Source organism: Dromiciops gliroides, chromosome 6 (assembly GCF_019393635.1).
Source record: "Dromiciops gliroides isolate mDroGli1 chromosome 6, mDroGli1.pri, whole genome shotgun sequence".
Classification (NCBI taxonomy): Eukaryota; Metazoa; Chordata; class Mammalia; order Microbiotheria; family Microbiotheriidae; genus Dromiciops; species Dromiciops gliroides.
The window spans coordinates 188,515,503-188,540,145 of record NC_057866.1 but is presented as its reverse complement, the minus strand read 5'-3'; the positions used below and the strand labels follow the sequence as shown (position 1 = coordinate 188,540,145).

Below are 24,643 nucleotides of genomic sequence, written 5' to 3'. Positions count from 1 at the left end.
TGAATCCTCAACAAGGTTTGAAGGTGTGCAAATGATCAGGCATGGAGCTGTTTTCAGGGTTATTGAATCTGAGAGGTCCATCCCAGGAAGAAAATCTTCCCAAAAGAATAAAGGCTTCAGATCCCTGTTATTGGGAAAGCCAAGGGCCAAGTGCGTTCAGCACATTGTATCTCCTGCCTTTCACTGCTCAGCACAAAGGGAATGAAAATACATACTGGCTTTTAAAATAAGGGAGGCTGCATATCAAACACCAGGTGATTTGTTTCTCTGGAAGCCGCCCCAAGACAGTGTGTTTGTTGTATGAAATTCACAGCTCAGGGTCACATATTGAGAGTTGGGAGGGACCTCAGAGGCTGTCTTGCCTACTCTTCTGTTTTACAGATGAAGAAACTGAGACCCAGAAAGAAAACATGCCTTGCCCAAGATTCAGAGCCCTTTCCACCATTTCTAGACTGCTTTTTCTCTGAATGCTCATCATGCATTAAATTCACAGTTGATTTTTCTGATAACCCCTTTTTTATATGTACTTTTTTTCTTTTCTCGACAGGTTCACATCAGTACCACTGGGCTAATTGTGACCCCACCTCCAAGCAGCCCAGTCACAACGGGACCCTCGTTCACCTTTCCATCAGACGTTTCCTACCAAGCTGCCCTTGGAGTAAGTATCCCATGCTTCTCCTGTCCTTGATGATTTTGTTCTTAGCTGTTTATCAGACCCATCTGTTGGCATAAATTTGCTTCTCTCAACCTCTAAGCAGCCTTAGTTTATTATTGATGCTTGTTCCTTTGGGTGGAAGCCTCACCAGCCGTATCTTTCATCTACGGTGTTAGTTGTCTAGAATGTTATTTCTGCCAGTTTTGCAAATAAACTCAAAAAGTCCCTGCCTGAAATGTGCACATTTTTGCCCTTCCCTTTAATACTAAATGACTGTATACATCATAATATACATGATTTGGGGGCAGCTAGGTGGCGCAGTGGATAGAGAACCAGCCCTGGATTCAGGAGGACCTGAGTTCAAATCTGACCTCAGACACATGGCCCAAACATCTGTGTGACCCTGGGCAAGTCACTTAATCCTCATTGCCCTGCCCCCCCATAATAATATACATGATTTGACACAATATGATCTTTAATAATAATAATAATAATAATAATAATAATAATAATAATAATAATAATAATAATAATAATGCTAAACACACCTTATAGTGCAGCCAGCATGGACTGTTCCTCAGATTCATCACATCTGTTGCAGGCTCCATGCTGAGGACCCTTCTGTCCCGCTGCATTGGTCCTGCATGACCTTCAAGGCCCAACTTAAATGCTTCTTCTTCAGGAAGCCTTTCTTGATGTCTCCAGCTAGAATGAATCTCTTCCTTCTCTGAACTAATCTTATCCATCCATCCATTCATCAAGTGAATTTTAAAACATCTGTTATAAGCAGACACTGGGAGAGAAACAGAATTTAGACAACTGAATTACTCTCATGGAGCTTACAGTCTGACAGTTGCCGAAAAAAAAAAGACATATACATTCATGTTCTGTCTTTTATTATAGTTAGGTGAGTGTGTGTCTGATCTCTCCTACTAATCAGTAACAGAGTTGAGGGTAGTGGTTGGTGCATCTAGGGACACTTTTTAATAAATATAGAATGGAAAATGGACCTCAGAGAGCTAAGAGGCATCTCCATACCATAATGATGATGATGAAGATAATAATTATATTAAAATTTAGAATTATACTACATTAATAGAAATATATTAATATTATATGTTATTACAAATAATAGTTATAATAATAATGATAGAACAAGGAATGTACTTCTGACTTCATTGATAAAGGAAGCCCCTAGATGAGGAAACTCTATTTACCATGACAGGTCATCACTTCCTCTATATTATTATTATTTTTTTTTGGTGTGGCAATTGGGGTTAAGTGACTTGCCCAGAGTCACACAGCTAGTAAGTGTCACGTGTCTGAGGCTGGATTTGAATTCAGGTCCTCCTGAATCCATGGCTGGTGCTTTATCCACACTTCCTCTGTATTTTAAAATACTAGCCAATCTCTTTTACTATGTGCTGTGTCACTTACTGTGTGACAGGCATTGTGCTAAGTACTTTACAATTATCATTTCATTTGATGTTTACCCAAACCTTGGCAGGTAGGTGCTATTATTATACCCATATTACAGATGAGGCAGACAGTCAGTATCTGAAGGCAGACTCTCTACCTTGCCACCTAATGGCAGCTTTAGCATCTTAGATCAGGGCTTCTTAAATTTTTTCCACTTGCAATCCCTTTTCACCTGAGAAATTTTTACACAACCCCGGGTATATAGGTATATAAAAGAGGCATACATAACCTTTTACTGTTGCCAAATTTTCATAGAGTCATGACCAAAAGTTTAAAAAGCTTTGTCTTAAGGAGTGATCTGAGAGAAAGGAATTAATTTGTTCAAGATCACACAAGGGGGGGCAGCTAGGTGGTGCAGTGGATAGAGCACCGGCCCTGGATTCAAAAGGACCTGAGTTCAAATCCGGCCTCAGACACTTGACACTTACTAGCTGTGTGACCCTGGGCAAGTCACTTAACCCCCATTGCCCCGCAAAAAAAAAAAAAATCACACAAGGAGCGTTTACAGATGTGGGGCTTGAGCCCAAGTTTTCCTGACTCCAAAGCCAGCTCTCTCAGCACTGTATGAAGTTGCCTCTCACATTAATGCCAAAGAATCCCATGCTCTATTTAGTGCAATACAATGCAACAAGCATTTATTTAGCACCTACTAGATGCCTAGTATTGTACTAGGAATGCAAAGATGAAAATAAAACAATCTATCCCCTCAAAGACCTTATATTCTGCTTTTAGTTGTTGTTCAGTCTTTTCAGTTGTGTTCAACTCTTCAGGACTCTATTTGGGGGTTTCTTGGCAAAAATATTAGAGTGATTTGCTATTTCCTTCTCCAGTTTATTTTACAGTTGAAGAAACTGTGTAATTTAAGATTCTAAATGTGGATTCTAATCTCTTCCCCCAGTTTTTGGGGAAACTGACTAAAATCACTGGTAAAACGAGTTTAGGTTTTTAAGGGTTTATTGAAAAATAGAAAGAAAAAGATTGAGAACAGAATTCCAACAGCCTGGCATTCTTATCTTTCCTCAAATTTCCTGTGAAGTCCTCTGCCGCCACCACCACCATCAAGTCAGGAACCCCAAAGAGAGAGAGAGAGCTCTCCGCACAGGTCCTCTTTCCTCCTTCCTGTCTCCTCCCAGAAAATAGGAGGCTCCTCAAGTTGATTGGCTGGTAGCCTTGATAGACAGCACCCATGAGCAAACGTCACTTCCTGACGCCAAGGAAAAGCCACATGGCCTTGCCCTCTGAGGCATTTTCCTCATGGTGGAGCTTTCCTATAGTAAGTCTCCAGTAGGTGGCATCATTCCAATCATTACAAGTGACTAAGGGTTAAGTGACTTGCCCAGGGTCACCTAGCTGGTATCCGAGGCTGTATTTGAACTTAGGAAAATGAGTCTTCCTGACTCCAGGCCCAGCACTTTAACCACTGGGCCATCTAGCTGGCCCATATTCTACCTTCACAGCTAGGAAAAGGCAAAATATATGGAATGTAAGTATAGAGTATGGGGGGGGGGGGTTATCAACAACTAGAGGGATGTAGGAAGTGGCACTTGAATGGAACAAGGGATTCCAAGAAGAAGGCCAACCTTCCAGGTCTGGATGTGGCCTGTGCAAAGGCCAAGGACACAAGAGGCAAATCTGGGGCATAATGATATTTATTTTGTGGCAAGTTACATTGTTGTTGTTGTTGTTGAGTTGTATTTGACTCTTCATGACCCTCTAGACCATACCATCCATGGGATTTTCTTGGCAAAGATACTGGAGTGGTTTGCCATTTCCTTCTCCAGTGGATAAAGGCAAACAAAGGTGAAATGATTTGCCCAGAGTCACACAGCTAGTGAGTGTCTGAGTCTGGATTTGAACTCAGGTCTTCCTGACTCCAGGCCAGGTACTCTATCTGCAGCACCACCTAGCTGCCGTAACAAGTTATAGTCTCAAGTTAAAATGAATCCTCAAAAGTCAGAGGACAACAATGTGAAGGCCGCTCCCTTTCCAACCCTTGCATAGAGGACACGAATGCCTGTGGACAATGTAATCAGGAGCCCCTGAATCTTATTCTTCTCTGCAGTGCTTAAAGTGCCCAGTGCCCTGTAATAGCTAATCAAGGAGTATGTGTTGAGTTAGTGAATGACTAAAAGACTTTGTTGAAGGCAGCCGGGATGGGCAAGTTACTCGAAATACACTACATCAGGATTAGCTGAAGGAACTGGAGATGCTTAGCCTGGAGAAGACTTAGTGGCATCTTGACAACTGCCTCCAAGTATATGAGGGGAGGTTGTATAGAAGAGGGATTGGACATGTTTTGCCAGATACAACTATAATGACTGCACAACAAAATGACAACAAGAGGTGGAATATAAGCTCTTTGAGGGGATGGAGTGGAACCCCAAAGGGAAGAATTAGGAGTCGTGTTTGGAAGTAACAAAGAGGCAGATTTAGGTTTGGTTAAATGAAAAACTTCCTGGCAATTGGAGCTATCCAAGAGTATAATGTGTTTAGTTCTGGACATCCAGCTTTAAATAAAATATTGATAGGCTGGCGAGTGAACATGAGAGGCCAAGCAAGATGGCGAAGGGTCTTGAGTTTGTCATCTGATGATGAGTCGAAGGGCTGAGATCACTGTTATTGAAGGAGACATTCACACTGAGGAGATCATTGATCAGTCTGATTGCTTGAGTGTGGAGAAAATAAGAGGGAATGAAGGGGGCATACGCAGGGGAGCAAAAAAGAGGAAGAGAACAAGGGGAAAAAAACCTAAGTAGTGAAAAACTAGCAAGCATAACTTTAGGGAAAAAAAGAAATAATTGGCAGCATCTTATTTTCATGAAATAAAAGGAAAGGGCTGTCAGAGTCTCAGAAAGCTGGGGACAATCAATTGTTCATTGTGCCCAAGGCAAGGGGTGAAAGCGTTATCAACTGGCCCTGAGACAATCATCATATTTGTTTTTAAGTCTCAGAGGGATAAATTAGGCATTCTCCTGTTCAAAAAAAAAAAGGGGAAGTTTGCTCTGATTAGATGTAGAAAAGAAACTTCAGGAAATTCTCTGGCATCTTACAGCTACAATTGTTTATAAGACAGCTACTTGCTAAAGGAAATGTGGTTGTGCTTTTCATTCCTTTGGGAAAATGTGAAGTACAACTGACATTGAGTGAGACATGATTCCCATGAAAATGGGGTCACAGAGGATATTTTGTCCAGAGACAAGTTCCATGAAAACCCTCTTCTCTGATTTCCTAGGGCGGAGGAGGGGAGAACAAAAAAATAAAACAGACTCCTCTCCCGCCCTCCTTTCCCCCTCAATCTCTATGCCCAGCATCCAGCTAATTGGTGCTTCTCTTGCTAGCAGCCCATTACACATGGAAAATACTAATTTCATTTCTTAAAGTGAGGGGGAAAAAGACTGTGACTTTATGATCTCAGAATAATTAACAGAAAAGACAAAAAGGTGGCCAAACTTCAGTTCCCAAGGATTAAAATCTAAAAATGGAATGCATGTCAAGTCACTTGTGACCATGAGTTCACCCTAGGACAGATTAGTGAGAGTAAAGGAACAACACAAGACCAGTCCAGAAATCGGTTTACAGCAGACCATTTCCTCTTAGGATTAGCCCGCATGTGCTGGCCAGGTAAAAAGAGGGTTTATGAGTTAGTGGGAATACCGTGCCAATCACAGTCAGTGAAACACCAAATTCAATTTGGCTGGGATAGTAGACACATGTGCCTGACATTATCTCAGGGGGGGACAGATGGCTGGAATTCAAGGTTTTTGAAAACTTCGCATAAACATTTTGGATTGCAATGGAATGATCCAAATTTCATTAACCCTGGATATCAGTGCTATCAGGTGGTATGTTTAGAATGGGAAAGGTCTCTCAAGACTTGGAGTATTTATAGCTAGAACACACACATATGTACATATGTGTGTGTATATATATGTATTTTATATACATATATACATACACACATATATATGTATGTGTATAAACACTTTAGGGTTTGCAAAATGCTTTACAGAAATTTCCTTTGATCCTCATAATAACTCTGAGTAGGTGCTATTATTATCCCCATTTTGCAGGTGAGGAAACTGAGGTGAACATAGATGAGTTGACTGGCTCAGGGTCACATAGCTAGTAACTGTCTGAGACTGAATTTTAACTTGGGTCTTCCTGACTCCAGGCCCAGTGCTCTATCTACTGCACCATCTTGATGCTTTTCTTCACTTGAGCTCTCCAAAGACCACTAGTTGTTCATTAGTGGAAGATGTTATAAAGGGGGGTGGTATTCTTCTGGGCTTGGGTTTAGCATCCATGATTCTATGTCCTGTGAAGGTCTTGGGGGCCAGTTCCCTTAAGGAAAGACATATATGCCTAGTCAGTGCAGCTTTTTAGCCAGAAGATTCCAAGATCAGAAAACCCCAAATCAACTCCTGAAAATTATTTCTGGTTTGTTTTTTTTTTTTTTTTTGAGAATTTGAGTTTGTTATGTATGTTTTACACAGGATGTGGTTATGAGAGCATTTCCACGTAGGTTCTTTTAAAGTGGACACCTGAAAAAATTCCCATTGCTTATTTTTGATGGACCAATAAAACAGGGGGTTTAATTAGACTAGATATCTCTGTGGTAGGCAATTTCTCAAGCTTTTCTCCATTTAGTAGGAATTTATTTATTAGAGAAGTGATATTTTCAGAAGGGTAGTTTCCCCCCGCATGCCTTTATTTTAATCCCTAGGTAATATTTGTTTCATGGGTTTCTATGGCCAAAGAAGGATAGCTAGGTGCTGCAGTGGATAGAGTGCTAGACCTGGAATCAGGAAAACCCAAATTAAAATTCAGCCTCACCTGCTTCCTAGCTGTGTGACCCTGGGCAAGTCACTTCACCCTGTTTTCTTCGGTTTCCTCATCTGTAAAATGAGCTGGAGAAGGAAACGGCAAAGCATTCTAATATCTTTGCCAAGAAGACCCCAAATTGAGTCCTGAAGAATCAGTCAGACATGACTGAAAAGTGACCAAACAACAAGAGCCAAAGAAACATTCACTAAGTTCATCAAGGCCACCCTACTAGTGATGGCCATCAGTGTACTTAGAATGGTCCTCAGAAAGCAGTGAGACAGGCTACAATAAACATAATTCCTTACCAACAAGGAATTATGAAACAAATCTGGAATACAAGGATGTCATTATGAACATAAAAGGAGATAGTCTGTCCAGGCAGTATGAGTGAGGGATAAGCTGTTGGAAAATGCATATGCTCCAGTGGTATTCACATTGGGCAGACCTCCCTCTGGCAAAATTTTGGGAAAACTTAGACAAGAATTGCCCAAGATGGTAACTCATGAATGATGATCTGTTTCCTTGAAGAGAATTCCAATATGGATGAAATCCCAGTTCCATTGGCGCATTTGGGTATACAATATTATGTTAAACGTGTTTAATAAAATTTGACAGCTTTAAAAGTATGGAATGAGAAGTCTTTTGAAGTTTTAGAAACTGTTTCTTATTGTTGGTAAAGGGTGCTTGAGCTGGTGGTAGCTACACAAATGAGAACTGCATCCCTGAAGGGATTTCCCACGTGGTTGAAATCTCAGCGCCCTTGGTGCATTAGGGTATACAGTATTATGTAAATGTGCTTAATGAAATTTGACATCTTTCACAATGTTGTGTAAGAGGTCCTTGAAAGTTTTTAAAGCTGTTTCTTATTGTTGGGAAAGGGTGCTTGGGTGGGTGGAAGCTATAAAATGAGAGGGCTCTGGGTCAACTGTGGTGAAACCAGTACACTGTTGTAGATGCTCAGATCTTTGGGGGAGGGGGAAGGGGGAAGGGGAAAGTACTATTGAAGATCAGTATTACCAAATCACCTTGTGGACTCCCATATCATCAGATTATTGAGTTTAGCCAAGGGACATCATAGTCTATTATCTTCCTGGACACCATCATTTTATAACATCTATTAACCAAGAATCCTACTTCACAGATCTATCTCGGTCTAGCTTGAGGCCGGCTCAAGTGCTTCCATGTATACAAGCCTTTTCTTTTCTTTTCTTTTCTTTTCTTTTTTTTTTGGTGAGGTAACTAGGGTTAAGTGACTTGCGCAGGGTCACACAGCTAGTAAGTGTTAAGTGTCTGAGGTCGGATTTGAACTCAGGTCCTCCTGACTCCAGGGACTGTGCTCTATCCATTGTGACACCTAAGCCTTTTCTTTACCTCTCCCCCCAGCTCAGTAATCTTGCCCTACCAAAATTCTTGGTTTTTACTTTACAGTTACTTTGTATTTACTTATTCACATTCATGTTGTTTCATCCTTACCCTCCACCCCCAATGAAATAAGTCATCTGAAGACAAGGCCTTATGGGTTTTTTGACTCAGCGTCTCCAGTATTTAATAGGCACTTAATAAATTGTTTGCCTAATTTAATAGAATCATAGAACCGCAAATTGAAAGGCGCCTTCAAGATTATGCATCCAGCTTTCCTCCCAATACAAAAATCCTCTCTATAACATGCCAGACAGGTGGCCAGGCAGCCACTCTTGGCTTAAATACTTTCAGTGACAGGGAGCTCACTATTTTTCTCAACAACTCTTTCCGGTTATTTATTTATTTTTGTAGCTTTATCTTTAATCAGTCTTTAATTCTTCCTTCTATTCAGCAAAAAAATATATATTTTGCCTTCCTTTATGTTCCATTTATTGTTCTAATTCTGCCCTCAGGCGCCTCAGAGAATGATTTTTATTCTTCTTCCCTATAACAGCCTGGACTGTTACATCTGCCTCTCCACTTGTGCTGTATCCCCAAAGCATCAATTGTGCATCTCAGAAAAGTCCAGCGTTATTAATAATTTATAAAGCATTCAAATAGAGAAGAATGTTGCTGTAGTTGCACTCTTGGGGACCAATTTCCAACTATCAGAACAACTCTTGAGCAGCATCCATCCACCTCCCCTCCCCCCCACCTCGCCAATGTTTGCAAATGTGCTGTACTCCTAGCGTTTGCTTTACATATGTGCATTTGATATAAATGATTCAGCGTGCTTCTTCCAGATTCTTGCACCTCTTGGAGAGATTCTGAGAAGCTCAGAGATGGAAGAATTTTGAGCACATTATTGATTTGTGAGATTTCTCTACAGCACAAAGATTTTCATTCACTTCAACACCAAAATAGAACTCTGCCTATGCTTTGACTTGAATTTTGCTGGTTTAGAACCAGACCTTAGATGACCTAGCATTGTTTGGGTGCATCGAATGTCCCTGGTTAACAAACAACCTACTTTGAGATTTCTCCCTTTGGAATGGAAAAACTTAAAGGAAAATAAGATCGGAGGAGAATCATAGATTTTGAACCATAAGGGACCTTAAAGGCCACACACAACATATTTTACAGATGAAGAAAAAACTGAAGCTGAGAGACATTAAAAGACTTAACCCAAGATTACCTCCAGATCTAGCCCTCTTTCTAAAACCACCATTTTATAAGTTTTCTTATTGATCTTAATCTGTGTTCAGCCTGAACTTGTTTATCTCTCCCTCCTCAGGCTTCTGATATTGTTCCTGTCACCACAGATCTGTGTAGGAAGATATGTTCAGCATTTTCCTGGGGGTTATCTCCCTCCCCCCACTTTCTGTTTTGTCTCTGTTAAGAGTCTGATGGAGTGAGAGAGTGACCCTAGGCCGCTACAGGTTTGGGGAGGTCCTAAAAGTTTCAAGAGAACCAGATTCCAAAGCCGTGACTCACTCCAGATCCGTCTGCCTCTTGGTGTAGCAAGAGTGTGAGAACCCTTTTTCAGGAAAGGAGTGAAATTCTGTGAACAGCCTGGGTGCTTTCCCGGTCCAGAGCGTTAGCACCAGGACCGCTCTGCTCAGGCCTCAGGATCTGTTTTGTTCATTTTGTGCTTTGTAACGACTGGCATGAAGCTGCTTTGGGGGGGGGGGGGCGGGGAGATGGAGAGTCCTGACTACGAGTCACTTTGGCTTGAAATTAAAAATAATGTGTGAAACAGTCGCAGCATATGTCTAGAAATTCGAGCTTTTTTCCTCCCAGCCTCAGGAACCGCGTGTGTCTTCGACAGGCCTGTGAAGTCACTGCTTGATGAAATTTAAATTTTGATTCCAAGAGCTGGAAATGAAATGGCTGTTTGTGAACTGCGGTTAGAAATTAATGGTTTGTTTTTACAGTCGTGCTGATGTATAGGAGCCAATTTATGCTTCCTTTAGGCCCTTCTTTATTTTCTTTTACTTCTCCTCTGAATCGTTTCTTACCCTGCTAGTGGTTCAAAGATGGTTTGGGGGTTGGGGTGGGGGGGAGGCTGCCTTTTGTGAGCCGGCTTTCCCAGGAGTGTCACTATACAGACCCTAAAGAATGATCTGGGGTTTTATAGATCAGAAGGTAACAATTGCCCCATTGATTTTCAAAAGGAATGGAATCCTGCAGGCCGGCCCCCATTAGGCTGTGCCCATAAAGGAACCAGCAGCTTTTCACTGGTATACTTGTTAAAGATTACCAACCTTGATAGGGCTGGTTTTCAAAAGCTGGCAAAGTTAAAAATAATCAGAAGTGGCAACAATAGCTCAGTGGCTGTGGCCTGCTATTATTTATGCTCATTGTAGAGTAGGCATCAAAGGGAATTTTTCAGGTTACAGAAACAATCACGGATTAAGTCCTATCAAGCAGTGGGATATTAGAGCTGCCCGTTTGGAAGGTGGTTGGATTCTGCTCCAAGGGCTTACTTGAAAATGCTATTTACCTTCAAAATTGCCTGTAACTCTTTCATTTTTTTTCCTCCTTCCCTTGCTGAAGTGAGATTACTTACCTGTTTGCTAAAAAGGCATCTGGGGCTTAAAGGAGAAGGAAAAAAGAGACCAACAAAAAATGGGGATTGTACAGTCAGCCCTTCCCAGGAAGCAGCCCCATGGTTCAGCACTGTGAGGGGGGGCTACATTAAAATATCTCCCTCACACCATTTGCAGTTCCTTTTCCCCCCACTCATTCGTCCATCCCCAATAATTTGATTTCTCTGTATTTCCTCCCCAATACTAGAATATAAATCCTCCTCTGCCCCCACCCCCTCTGCTGGCTGCCACTGTCATCGCCTCAACATCTTCAGCTGCTGCGGCTTCCGGAGTCGGACAGAGACCTGCGGGATCTGTTGAACAAATTGCACATTTACGGCCCCAGACTCGACCCAGTGTGTAAGTGGCCGTCGTGGCCAGCAAACCGTGAAATATTTGTTTTATGTTAGGCCCCGAGTGTGTGGGAGATGGCAAAGGGGATGGGAGGAGGACTTGGCCGTGCGGGGCTGGGAGACAGGTGGACATCCGATCACCCAGTTGGTTCGAGATTCTAGCAGTCCAAGATGTCTGAAAGGTTTCACCTAATCATGCATCCAATTGGGAATCAGCAGTGATCAAGTCTGTCTGATACTTACCTCTCTGGAGACCCTTTGTGTGTCAAGTACCATAATGGGTTAGGTTATCATAAAGGCACTCAGTCAGGACTACCTTTTGTTGGCTTAGTGGTTCTGACCTCCCTGCCCACACACCTCCTTCATTTTCATTTCCTACCAGATTGGGATGCTGACGGACTCAGAAATAGCCCATCCAGCTGTTCCATAAGCAGGAGAGTTAGTTGGAGGAAGGGACTGAACATTAAGGAACAGTAGATTGTCAAAATTGTTGTGACTAGGGCTGCCGCCGGATTTTGTGGATTCTTCAGGTCAACAAGTCAAGTTAACAGCATTTATTACAGTCCTTGCATTTGGAGAACTTACAGTCTGATGGGGGGAATGACATGCAGACCAGTCTACACAAACAAGATATATACAGGATAAATCGAAGCTCATCTCAGAGGGAAGGTGCTGGCATTTGGGAGGACTAGGAAAGGCTTCTTGGTGAAGGTGGCATTTGGGCTTAGATTTGAATGGAGCCAGAAGGTGGAAATGAGGAAGGAGAAGGCATGGGGGCAGCTAGTGAAAACTCCTGGAGTCAGGGATGGAGAGTCATGTATAAGGAATGACCAGGAGGCCAGTGCGGAGAATAATTATAATAATAGCCACCCACCTCCCAGGGTAATAGTTGTAAAGTGCTTAGCACAGAGTGAGCTCCGTAGAAATGTTAACTATCATCATCAATCATCATCATCATTATGAAGCGTATTAAATACCAAACTGGGAATTTTGTATTTTATCCTGAACACATTAAGAGAGGCATGGAAGATTTTTTTTTTTTTGCAGGGCAATGCAGGTTAAGTGACTTGCCCAGGGTCACACAGCTAGTAAGTGTCAAGTGTCTGAGGCTGGATTTGAGCTCAGGTCCTCCTGAATCCAGAGCCGGTGCTTTTTCCACTGCACCACCTAGCTGCAAGATTTTTGAGTGGGGGAGTGACATGGGCAGATCTGTGCTCTAGGAAGATTATTTTGGCAAACTATGTACAAGTTGAGCTGGAAAGGGCAGAGACTGTAAGCAGGGAGTCCAATGTAGAGGTGGTTACCAAGGCCCAGGTGAGCAGTGTTGGGAGTCTGAAATAAGGTGGTGGTTGTTTGAGTAGAAAAAAAAAAGGACAAGTGTAGGAGATTTTTTGGAGTCTACAAGTCTAGGCAACTGATTGGATATGGGGGTGACAGAGAACAGAGTCAAGAATGATGGTTTGAAAAAAAAAGAATGATGGTTTGAGAAGCTGGGAAACTGGAAGGATGTGGTAGTTTGAACAGAAATGGGAAAGTTTGGAGGAAATAATAATAACTAATGTTTTATATAGGGTTTCCTGTGTGCCATGTGTTTTATAATTATTGTTTCACTTGATCCTTACAAAAAAATGATGGGGAAACAGGCAAACGGGTTAAGTGACTTGCCCACAGTCACAGTCAGTAAGCATTTGAGACTGAATTTGAACTCAGGTCTTCCTGATGCCAGGCTCAATGCATTGTTTACTGTGCTGCTTAGCTGCCCCAAGGAAAGGCAAGCTTGGGCAGGGAAAAAAGAGAATTTGCTTTATTTTAGATGTGTTGAGTTTGAGGTGTCAAGGACCATCTAGGAGGAGAAATATTCCTTAGTTGGTGCTATGGTACTAGAGTATAGGAGGGACAGACAGATAGACACATACAGATACATACATATATATGCATACAGAGATACATATTTATATATATGGATAGGTTGGTACATATATATAAGCATCCAGACACATATACATGCATACACACATGGGGTGGGGTGCCCACATGTATGAATCAAGGAGTCTGATAAGATCTACAAGAAGATTTTAGAAAGAGAAGTCAAGATGAGCTCTGTGCATGTATACATATATACATATATATTAATAGGAAAGAAGGGATTTAGCACAAGATAAGAGAAATGGGCCAAGCATAATTTTTTAAAAAGGAGGAAAATAAGAAATTTGGCATTACCACTTCTAAATTATGATATAATGCTGTAATTACCAAAACAACATGATATTTGCAATAGCCTGTGGGAGCTTCTTTATTCTGAGGCTCTCCATCTCCTTAGTTAACTCAGTCTAAATATCTTGTTCATTAGAAGACCTCTCCCCTCCCCGCTCCCTTCCCATTTCCTCCCCTCTTCTCCTCTCCTCTCTCCCCTTACTATGCTTCGATGTCTTAGTTCATCCATCAGAAATCCATTTAAATTTGTTTAGCCCTTATTCCCCCTGGGTTAGGTAAATCTTCCCATGCTTCTACTTCCTTAAATAGAAAAAAGATTATGATAAAGAAAACTCTTTTAACCTCACTCCATCACCCCCTCTGGTCTTTGTAAAATAATAACTGCTGTGCTAACTAAAGAATTCTGAGAGATACTATGACCTGTGTCTCACTACCCAGCAACAACACATCCCAGACTGGTCTCTCTTTCTCTATCTCTATAAACTCAGTGAACAATAGAAAAGGTGGTCAGTCAATGGACTTCATAGATTAAGCAAGTCTTGGAAGGAAACACATATAGCAATCTAGGCTTTGGGAAACCCAAGATCACAGTACTGGGGAAAGAACTCTTTATTCTGTGAGAACTACTAGGATCAGTGGGTATCAGTTTGATGGGAAATAGGTAAATGTGAGCAAAGTAATCTTGCAACATGGGATTATTTTGTTTATCAATATCCATTCCTTATCCGTGCCTCCTTTCCTTTTCAGATCCAATAACTTGACCAGCTTAAAAATACAGGAAATAAATGCCACTAAAGTCTCTGTATGTTTGTCCATTGAGTTGGCAACCACCATATGCTGTTCCTCCTGATAGTAACTGACACCCCATATCTCCATTTGAAGTTAGAGTCTATTTCTAACAAGCACCTTTGGGGCAGCTAGATTTGCCCAGGGGGACAACTACTCCCTGAAAGCAAGATTGGCCTGCTTAGAGGCTGAATGAATTCTTTCACAACACTAGAGAACCCTTTGGTATGCCAGCTTCTCAAACAGTGGGAAAATCTAGTTTAGTAATTCTTATCAGGAAGTTATTCAGCATTCTTCATGGTTCCTAGACAAGCCATCAAAACTCTTTCACCTGGGGCGGCTAGGTGGCGCAGTGGATAAAGCACCGGCCCTGGATTCAGGAGGACCTGAGTTCAAATCTGGCCTCAGACACTTGACACTTACTAGCTGTGTGACCCTGGGCAAGTCACTTAACCCCCATTGCCCTGGGGAGGGGGGGAAACTCTTTCACCTGACAGGCTTTTCTGGCTCCATTTTGAGATTTAAAGTTTATATCATCAAGTAGTAGCTACATTTGGTCAAAAACTGGAGACTCAGCATCTCTAGGAACAATTCAAGAGTATCCTAGGGATTTTCATTTCATAATCTATCCATGTTGTTTGTAATCAAATGTAGTACTTCGTGTTTCATTTTCATTTTTATTCTTGTGTTTTTACTGGGGCCACCTTAAAATCATATATGACAAAGACCATGCAGTTTTACACTCTGATTAGTCACACATTCTGGTAAAGTGAATGTTCAAAGGTAAAGGGGCATTTGATAATTTTAGTTAAGCTATCAATTCTGCTTAAATTGGCTTAAATGGCTGAAGTTTAAGGAGGGATTTTTTTAAACATGTATAGCCTAGGCAGTATAACTTTCTCTAGAGATGTCTAGAATGTCACAAGAGCTTCTTGCTCTCAGAAAAGAATATGACACCGAAATTAAAGTATTCAAAAGAGAAAAGAAATATGCCCACAAGCAGAAAGATAAATATTGTAGAAAGGTCCTTCATAGGCATTAAAGAATTACTGTAGGGGCAGCTAGATGGCGCAGTGGTTAAAGCACCGGCCCTGAATTCAGGAGTACCTGAGTTCAAATCCGGCCTCAGACACTTGACACTTACTAGCTGTGTGACCCTGGGCAAGTCACTTAACCCCTATTGCCTGCAAAAAAAAAGAATTACTGTATTCTGATATTGGAGTAGGTTTGAGTCTTTGTAATTCTAGACAACCATCCCCAAATATGGACCTTGCCCTTTGTCACTAAAATGGGGTGAGGAAGCTGATTCTATGATACTTTGTCATCCTCGGGGCTTCAGAATCACATGTATGTTGCCAAATACACTAGCAGGACTCCCCAAATTGTAGATGTTTTGATGATTTCTGCATCTTCTCTTATTTTTTAAAAAAGACTGGCATATATTGGAAGATTTGATAAATCACATGTAATATATTTAGGATAAAACATGATGTTGTAAATGTTTAAATTAGGGGTCATGGAAATTTCTTAATTGGCTTATCTTCAGTCGCTGGATTCTTTTTATTTTTGTATTTCTTTTAAAAATCTTATAGCCTCTCTTTCTCTCCCCCCCCCCCATTCCCCCAGGTATGTGGCTATTTATCCATATACACCCCGGAAAGAAGACGAGTTGGAGCTGAGAAAAGGGGAGATGTTTCTAGTGTTTGAGCGATGTCAGGATGGCTGGTTTAAAGGGACTTCTATGCACACAAGCAAAATCGGAGTTTTCCCTGGAAACTACGTGGCACCAGTCACAAGGTGGGATCATAAATCGATGTTTTCGAAAGTTCTTAACAATGAGACTTTTTTTCCCCCGATCACTTGGCTGCATCATATTCTAACTTATACCATATGACACATTTGGTATAGAGGACTTCCAAATGAGGAAACATTGTGCAGGTGGGCATTTTCTCTACAACTTAATCATAGGGAGTTACCTAGAGCACTGGGAGGTTGAGAGACTTGTCCTGGGTCACCCAGCCATCGTGACCAGAGATTCTGTGATCCATTTTTCTGTTGACAATTTATACAATGCAAGTTCTGTTTTAATGTTTCTGTCCAGATTCCTTTAACCTGAGTATCTGAAGATTATCTGTGGATACATAGATCTTGCCTCATTAATGGACTATTTTGCAGATTACATGCCTTGGTTTACACATAAGCAAATTTAAATAGGTCCTATTTCAGTTGTCATTTGAGTTCAAGCTCCAGAAATTTTATAAGTGAGGAATCTGAGGCTCATAGATGTGAAATCTGTTTTGTTTTGTTTTGGTTTTTTGCGAGGCAATGAGGGTTAAGTGACTTGCCCAAGGTCACACAGCTAGTAAGTATCAAGTGTCTGAGGCCAGATTTGAACTCAGGTCCTCCTGAATCGAGGGCCATTGCTTTATCCACTGTGCCACCTAGCTGCCCTTTCATAGATGTGAAATTAAAGATGGTGGGTGAGTATTTGAATCCCATTCTTCTTGAAAGTAGAGATGGTTTCATTCTTTTTATTTGTATTTCCACCACTAAGTACAGTGATTCTTCAGCACATATTGGGTGCTTATAAATGCTTGTTGATTGTGCCAAGTCCAGCACAATTTCTACACAATTAACCATAATTTGTTCAGCAGTTCTTTAAGCACTTCATATATGTCTATAATTTGTTGTTATTATGACTAAGATAATTTATTTTATTAAAAGATAATTTATTTCATTTAACTGGTATTTCAGTGTGTACTCTAGGCCTGCCAGGCATAAGGTTAAACATTGTGGGAGATGCAAAAGAACTGCATGACACTGTCCATCCCCTGAGTACATTATATACTCTTCAGACCATACAATTTGAGATGGAATGGAAGAGATCTCCAGGGTCACAAGAAGACAGTCTTAAACAGTAGAGAAGGAGCAGCTAGGTGACACAGTGGATAAAGGACCGGCCCTGGATTCAGGAGGATCTGAGTTCAAATCCAATCTCAGAGACTTGACACTTCCTAGCTATGTGACCCTGTGCAAGTCACTTAACCCTTATTGCCCCATTTAAAAACAAACAAACAAACAAAAAGCAGTAGAGAACATTTGGAGAACAACAGTACAGAAAGGTTATAAATAAGGGCCAGATGAGAAGCAGTAGCATTCCTCACCAGTCCTCAGGAATCACGGTTGATCTTTTTGTTTTCAGAATTCTTAATAAACATTTATTAAGCACCTACTACGTGCCAAGGATACAAAGACAAAAATAAAACCACCCCTGCCCTCAAGGAGCTTAGATTTTATCAGGAGAAACACTATATACACAGAAGGATTCCAGCCTGCATGCATAGAGGAAAATTTTGGAAGGCCTGGAATGACAGGCAGAGAAGTTCAGACTTGTTATTCCAGGAATTAGGGGATCACTGTAACTTCTTGAGTCACTGCAATTTCCTAAACTAAGAAAGGATTTAGTGATTTAATCTCTCTTTGGTTCAGAATGTTCTTCAACATTGTGCAGTGCCTCAGGGTCACCATTATTTTGAATTCACTATTTTTCAGTTGAGTAAAAGTGAATTGTTCTATTATTAACATCCACTAAAGACATATTCTGGTGCGTCTCATCTTGGAAGTGACCATGGGTTTATTCCAGAGAAGGATGAACTCTGGTAAGGCCTAACAGGCTGAAAGGTCTGATCAGTCAGTCATCCAGCTTTTATTAAGCACTTACTGTATGCCATGTACTGAGCTAAGTGCTGGAACTAGATATAAAGACAAAAACATGGTCCCTGGCCTCAAGGAATGCGCACTGGAAGGGTGGAGACAACATTTAAACACCGAGGTACCTGCATAGTAAGTACCAGATAAATGGGAAGTCCTGTCAGAAAGCCCAGGTACTAGCACTATGGGGAGGAAGTAAAGACCAGGAAAGGCCTCTTCCAGAAAGTGGGATTTGAGCTAAGTCTTGAAGGAAACCAGGGAAGATTGAAAGGCAGAGTGAATGGGGAAAGCATTCCAGGCATGGAGGGGCCTCCAGTGTAATGCCTGGAGTTGGAAGATGTCTTGTTTGGAAAATGTTTTGTTCCAGAACAGTATAGTCGTAGAATACATGGAGGGGAATAGAAAGCAAGAACGCTGGAGAAAGGTAAACGCTGTGTTTGTCTGCAATCCACATATCAGGTTCTTAAGCTGAGAGAACCTCATCACCCAAAGGTTGGCCACCAGGTGATTGTATTTTTTGCAACAGTGACCACATACTAAGGCACTGGTGGGTTGCAGTTAGCCTGAATTGAAGAAATAATAATGTCAGCTAGCACTTAGACTAATTTAATAGATGGTGATATACTATAACAATATAATATATTAATAATAGTTCATAATAATTAACATATGGCATAGATTGATTAATATAATGTATTGACTTAATATGTTAATATTATTCTCTAATAATCACATAATACATATTATAAATAATTCTAAACAATTGTATGTATTACATGTTATTAAGTTGCTATATTAAGTTAATGTGTTAACTTAATATATTAATGTAACATGTTAATATTAGATAATAATTATATAAAACCAATAATATACAATTATATAAAATGATATTAACATATACTTGTAGGTTAATAACACATGTATATCAACATATACTTATGTTCATTAACACACTTATATAATAATATAGTATATGTTATATAACTAATATTACAATTATATTAACTTATACAATATATTAGTATAACTTATATATTAATAGTAGCTAGTGCTTTAAGACATACAAAGATCTTTACATTTGTGATCATATTTGATCCCTACAACAACTCTGGGAAATAGATACTATTATTATCTTTATTTTACACATGAGAAAAACAAGACTGAGAGTCATTAAATGCCCTGCCACGGTCACATAGCTAGTAAGTATCTGAGTCAGGATTCATACTCGGGTCTTCCTAATACAAAGCCAGTCTCTCTATACACTACAGAATACAACACTGATGAAATCAGAGAATTCTTCATGTAGCAAATAGAAGTAATCTTGTTATTATTAGAGTCAGTAAAAGTGACAGTGAGCCTTAGCACATCATATGGCTGGGTCTTGAAGGGGATAGAACAGGCAATGTGGTGGCTTGGAGAGTGGCCTAGACTTAGAGTCAGGAGGAGCCTGGGTTGAAAGTACCACATCTGAATATGACTATCTCTGTGTTACTACGGGCACTTAGTTTCCTCATCTTCAAAATGGGGTTAGTGATGGAAATAGTGCCTACCTCCAACGGTCGTTATAAGGTTTGAATGGGATAATGAATGTTAGTGCTTTAAAAATTCTAAAGCAGTTTCTAAATTGACTCATTCTTCATCCCATGGCATTTGGATAGAAATCTTGGCCTAGTTCACTCTCCTTGCTCTTTTCCTTCTCCTTCGTTCCCCTCTTTTTCTCCTTCTCTGCCTTCCTTAAACCCTTCTCCTCTTCCTTTTTCTCCCCATCCTCCTTCTGTTCCTCCTTGTTGTTGTTATTATTAATTATTAACCTGGAAGGTAATCTTGTGTACTAGGACTTTGACTAGGGTGACATTCAATTTATTTTTTTTAATCTATTCCTGTGAGTTTATTAGTGTTGGGGGGGGGCGGTTCCCAATTTGGAAACATCCTATATGGATGAAGAACGACTGTTCTATGAGAATTAAGTCTTAGAGCATGGGCTGGGGCACTGACATGTTAAGGGGTCACACAGCCAGTATATGTCAGAGACTGGACTTGAACCCAGCTCATCCTGACTTCATGGCCAACTTTCTAGCCACTAAAACAGGCTGCCTTTCTTACTGTCAGCGACGCTGGTGATGGTGACCATAGTGGTGATGATGATTTACGTGGAGGCAGCTGTGGCACAATGGATAACCCACTGGGCTTGGAGGAAAACCTGAGTTCAAATCCAGCCTCAGACACTTATTAGCTGTGTGATCCTGGGCAAGTCTCTTAACCTTTGTTTGCTTTAGTTTCTTATAAAGTGAAGACAGTAATAGCCCCTCCCGCTGCAGGTTGTGGGAGGATCAAATAAGATATTTGTGAACACCATTTAGATCAGTGCCTAGTACATAGTAGATGCTGTATTTAGGTTTTTCCCTTCCTCTTACTTCTTCACCTGCTGCTTTACCCAATCTGGACGCTTTATGGAATATAACATGACATCGTCTTCCTCTGTCTTTTCATAGTCTATCCCTCATGCTTATTACATTCACCTTTCTAATGTCTGCTTAGCTCCCTCTGAGACACAGCAGCAGCCACCAACTCTACAAAGCCTTTCCTTTTCCTCCAGCTCTCCTCTTAACCTCTGGAAATAGTGTGTGTGTGTGTGTGTGTGTGTGTACACATATACACAAATGTACATAGTACATACATATATACATATGTGTGTATGATATAGTGTTGTATATTTGCTATATATTATATAAATATATCATACTATTATAGATCACATATTATACAAATAAATTCACTATACGTTGTTATTATATAATTACTATATATTACATAAACACACATCTATGCCCTATAGATTTACGATATAGGTTATATGTTACATAAATATACACATATACTATATATGTTTATAGATTATATTTACCTAGCTCTGTAGATATTGTTTCTTCTCAGGGGAATGCAAACTTTTTGAAGGCAGGCTTTGGCTCTCTACCACAGTACTCAGCACCGTGCCTGGCATACAGAAGATACTTAGTAAATGCTTACAGAGTTGAGTTAACTTGAGCCAGTGAAGATTTGCACTTGAGATGATTCTGTCTACCATTATTTAAGTGAGCAGGCCTTCCTCACCATTTCTCTCCCTTCCCTCACTATTAGAATGTTTATTTCTCTATTCCGACAGATCTGTGACAAGTGCTTCCCAAGCTAAAGTCTCCATGTCTACAGCCGGCCAGACGGGCCGAGTGGTGACCATGGTCAGTCCCTCCACTGCAACGGGGCCTTCGCAGAAACTGCAGGGGAATGGCATAGCAGGGAGCCCCAACGCGGTGCCCACCGTGGTGGTGTCAGCAGCCCACATCCAGACAAGTCCGCAGGCCAAGGTTCTGATGCCCATGACCGGCCAGATGACAGTAAATCAAGCCCGCAATGCTGTCCGTACAGGTAAAGAGAGAACTGTCATGTGACAGGCATCAGAACACCCTCCCACCCACCATATCTGACCTTTAGAAAAGGCTCTGCGATCTTTAAGTCATGAATAGCATTATGAGGTAGAGACAGAAGACAAGCTGATGGAGCATACCTCTGCCTCACCTCACCCGGGCTTCTCCATCTGACTCAGCCTGACTGACAGACCCAAGACCCTGGAAATATCAAACTGCTGTGAGCTGCAGCTCAGGCATGCTTCTACCCCGTGTCCCATTGTTCTTACCAGCCCCTGCCGCATGGCATCAGGGCTAAACTTCTGATCACTGGCTAACTCTCTGGCTGTGAACCTAGCCCCAAGCTTGATGTATATTCTAACAGTGAAAGCAGGGGCAAGTCACGTCATCTCTCTGTGCCACAGTTTCTTCATCTGCAAGACTAGATGATTTTCTAAAGGATAAAGCCTTCCTTGATAAGAGGAGTGGGGTGCAGAATATGGGTGTTACCATTTATCAAGGACCTACTATGTGCCAGTCACTTACTAGGCTGCTAATTTACAAATATTATCTCATTTGTAAATTTTATATAACAAAGATAAAAATATTACCTCTTAAGGTTAACCTTCCATCTTTTATGTATATATCTTATATACATTTATTTATTTACATGTTGTCTCATTAGAATGTAAGCTTCTGGAGGACAGGGACTTTGGGTGCTTTGTTTCCATATTCCCCAACACTTAACATGGTGCTGGCACATACTTATCATTTGATTAAGGCTTGTTGATTGTTTGAAAGTCCTGTCTAGCTTCAAGTCCAGTGACCCTAGGATTCTAACACAGGGGACAGGGATTAAGCCTGTGACTTCCTTGGTCTGGGGAATTCCCAAATGAGGAAAAAAAATCTCTCTCCCATTCATGGTTGTGCCCTTCTATGAACATGACAGAGAGAGATCAAGTGATCACCTATATAATATGTATCAGAAGTGGGACATAGACGCACATCTTACTGACTTCAAGGTTGGCTCTCAATCCATGATGCTATCTACCATCCCTCATTATTCTAACATATGAATTACCAAAAAAAAAAATAGGTCTCCCCACTTTTTTGTTTGTTTTTGTTTTTGTTTTTGTTTTTGTTTTTGTTTGGTGAGGCAATTGGGGTTAAGTGACTTGCCCAGGGTCACATAGCTAGTAATTGTTAAGTGTCTGAGGCCAGATTTGAACTCAGGTCCTCCTGAATCCAGGACCTGTGCTCTATCCACTGCACTACCTAGTTGCTCCTGGTCTCCCCACTTTTTTATCTACTCCCAAGAGTCCTAGGTCCCACCAGTGGGGCAAAACAAAACTTTTGAGTGCCCCTGCATTGCCTAAGTGTTGGGCAAGAGTAAATAATGAAAGGTTTAAAAAAAAAATATTGAAAAGTGGAAGGGAAAAAAACCAGAAAACCTTGCGTTTGGTTAGGCAGTCTATCAGGAACCGGTGATTTCACTGTTCTGGAAACTCTTGCCACCTACACTTTAGAGACTTTCTCAGAAAGGGTTGGACTTGCCTGGGATCACACAGTTAATAAGTATCAGAAATGTGTTTTGAAAGAGTTGACAGGACTTAAAGAGGGGAAGGACTGGCCCAAGGTTACACATTTAGCACCTCTCAGAGATGGGATTTGAGAGAGTTACATGAAGCGTGGAGATAGGAAGAGGGGGGAAAGAATAAGCATTTATTAAGAACCCACTGTGTACCCAGCACTTTACAAATATTATCTCATCTGACCCTCACAATAACTCCGGGACGCTATTATCCTCGTTTTTCAGATGAGCAGACTGAGGCAAGCAGAGGTTATGGGACTATCTGAAGCTGGATTTGAGCTAGTTCTTTTTGACTTGCAGGCCCAGTGCTCTGGAACACAATGCTGCCTCTCTTGGTTCGTAAGATGCCACAAAAAGTTGCCCCTGTCGCACTGATGTTATGAAAATCCTATCCGTCTTTCAGAGCATTGGATGTTAGTGGGACAGAGGGCCCCTGCACAGATTAAAAATCTGACCTTTAAAAGACTGACCTTTAACTGCAAACGCTCTTCCTTGTCTTTGACTAATACTAGACTCTTTGGAGCCCCCCACCACAGCGCCTTATCTACCATGACAGGATCACAAACATACCCGTTCTGTTACAATGGAGTGACTTATCCTGGTAAGTGATGTTTATTAGAAAATTAAAAGTTTGATCTGCTTCTTCCCCTGTTAGTTGCCGTTCACAACCAGGAACGCCCCACAGCTGCCGTGACGCCCATCCAGGTGCAGAACTCAGCCTGCCTCGGCCCTGCGGCCATGATCCTACCCCATCAGCAACCTCAGCCTCCAGTTCCCAACTCTGCTGCCTACGTCACTGCTGCCGTCAACCTCGGCCGGCCATCAGTGCCACTGGCCTGTGCAGCCACTGCTTCCTTGAACTCCCCCAGCATCCCTGCCACCTCTCTGGAGACAGAACTGAGTGGCTGGGCAGGGACGGCCCTCCCTGGACCCCCTACTTCTCCCGAGAACGCATTATCTGCTGGTGGAAGTGGCCTTGTCACCAAATCAGACAAAGATAGCAAGGTGGGACCGGCATCCTCTTCCTGTCTCTCATAATGTCCCTTGGTCAAGGACTGATTCTCCAAGTCACTTATTTCTCTTCCTTTTCCGTTTTTTGTTGCTCACTTTTCATTATCTTCTGTTCTGTGGAAAATACTTCAGACTTATTGTCAGAGGTCGTAAGGTTAAATTCTGATCCTACCACATACTTATTGCGTGACTCATTTTCCTTATCAACAAAATGAAGGACCTGGGCTAGGTGATCTTTGGTCTTAAAAGAAATTTAAATGGAAAGCTAACCTCATGAAGCCAATCCAGTCCACTCCAACAAGCATTTATTTAAGTTTATTTAAAACAGTTGCTTTCCTCAAGAAGCTTATATTCTACTTGGGGGATGGGTGGGGAATATAGCACTTAAACATACATGATAGTATGTATGAGATCATCCGTGTGTGTGCGCGCGCTGGATGGGAGCAGGACATCGGGTGGATCAATTCAAACAAAGGAAGGGACAACAGCAAAATTGGATCATTACAGTGACTCTTAATGAACATTTCCCAAGTTTACCCCTGTAGAATAGTCCAACTCATATCAGCCCCAGGGCACAATTGAACTCTCAGCCATCTGGTTCCTTGGTAATGTACATGGGTCTGTTTAAA

General features: G+C 41.3%; 1 protein-coding gene across 1 annotated transcript in view; it reads left to right on the top strand.

Annotated features, from left to right (window-relative positions):
* SH3RF1 (SH3 domain containing ring finger 1) overlaps positions 1-24,643 on the top strand; it is a 219,394-nt gene that overhangs the window by 171,122 nt on the left and 23,629 nt on the right. Inside the window, exons 6-10 of the mRNA XM_043972654.1 lie at positions 548-658; positions 11,156-11,307; positions 15,927-16,097; positions 21,175-21,434; positions 23,659-24,008. Of these exons, the coding sequence (XP_043828589.1) occupies positions 548-658; positions 11,156-11,307; positions 15,927-16,097; positions 21,175-21,434; positions 23,659-24,008 (1,044 nt within the window). The remainder of the gene's footprint in view (positions 1-547; positions 659-11,155; positions 11,308-15,926; positions 16,098-21,174; positions 21,435-23,658; positions 24,009-24,643) is intronic.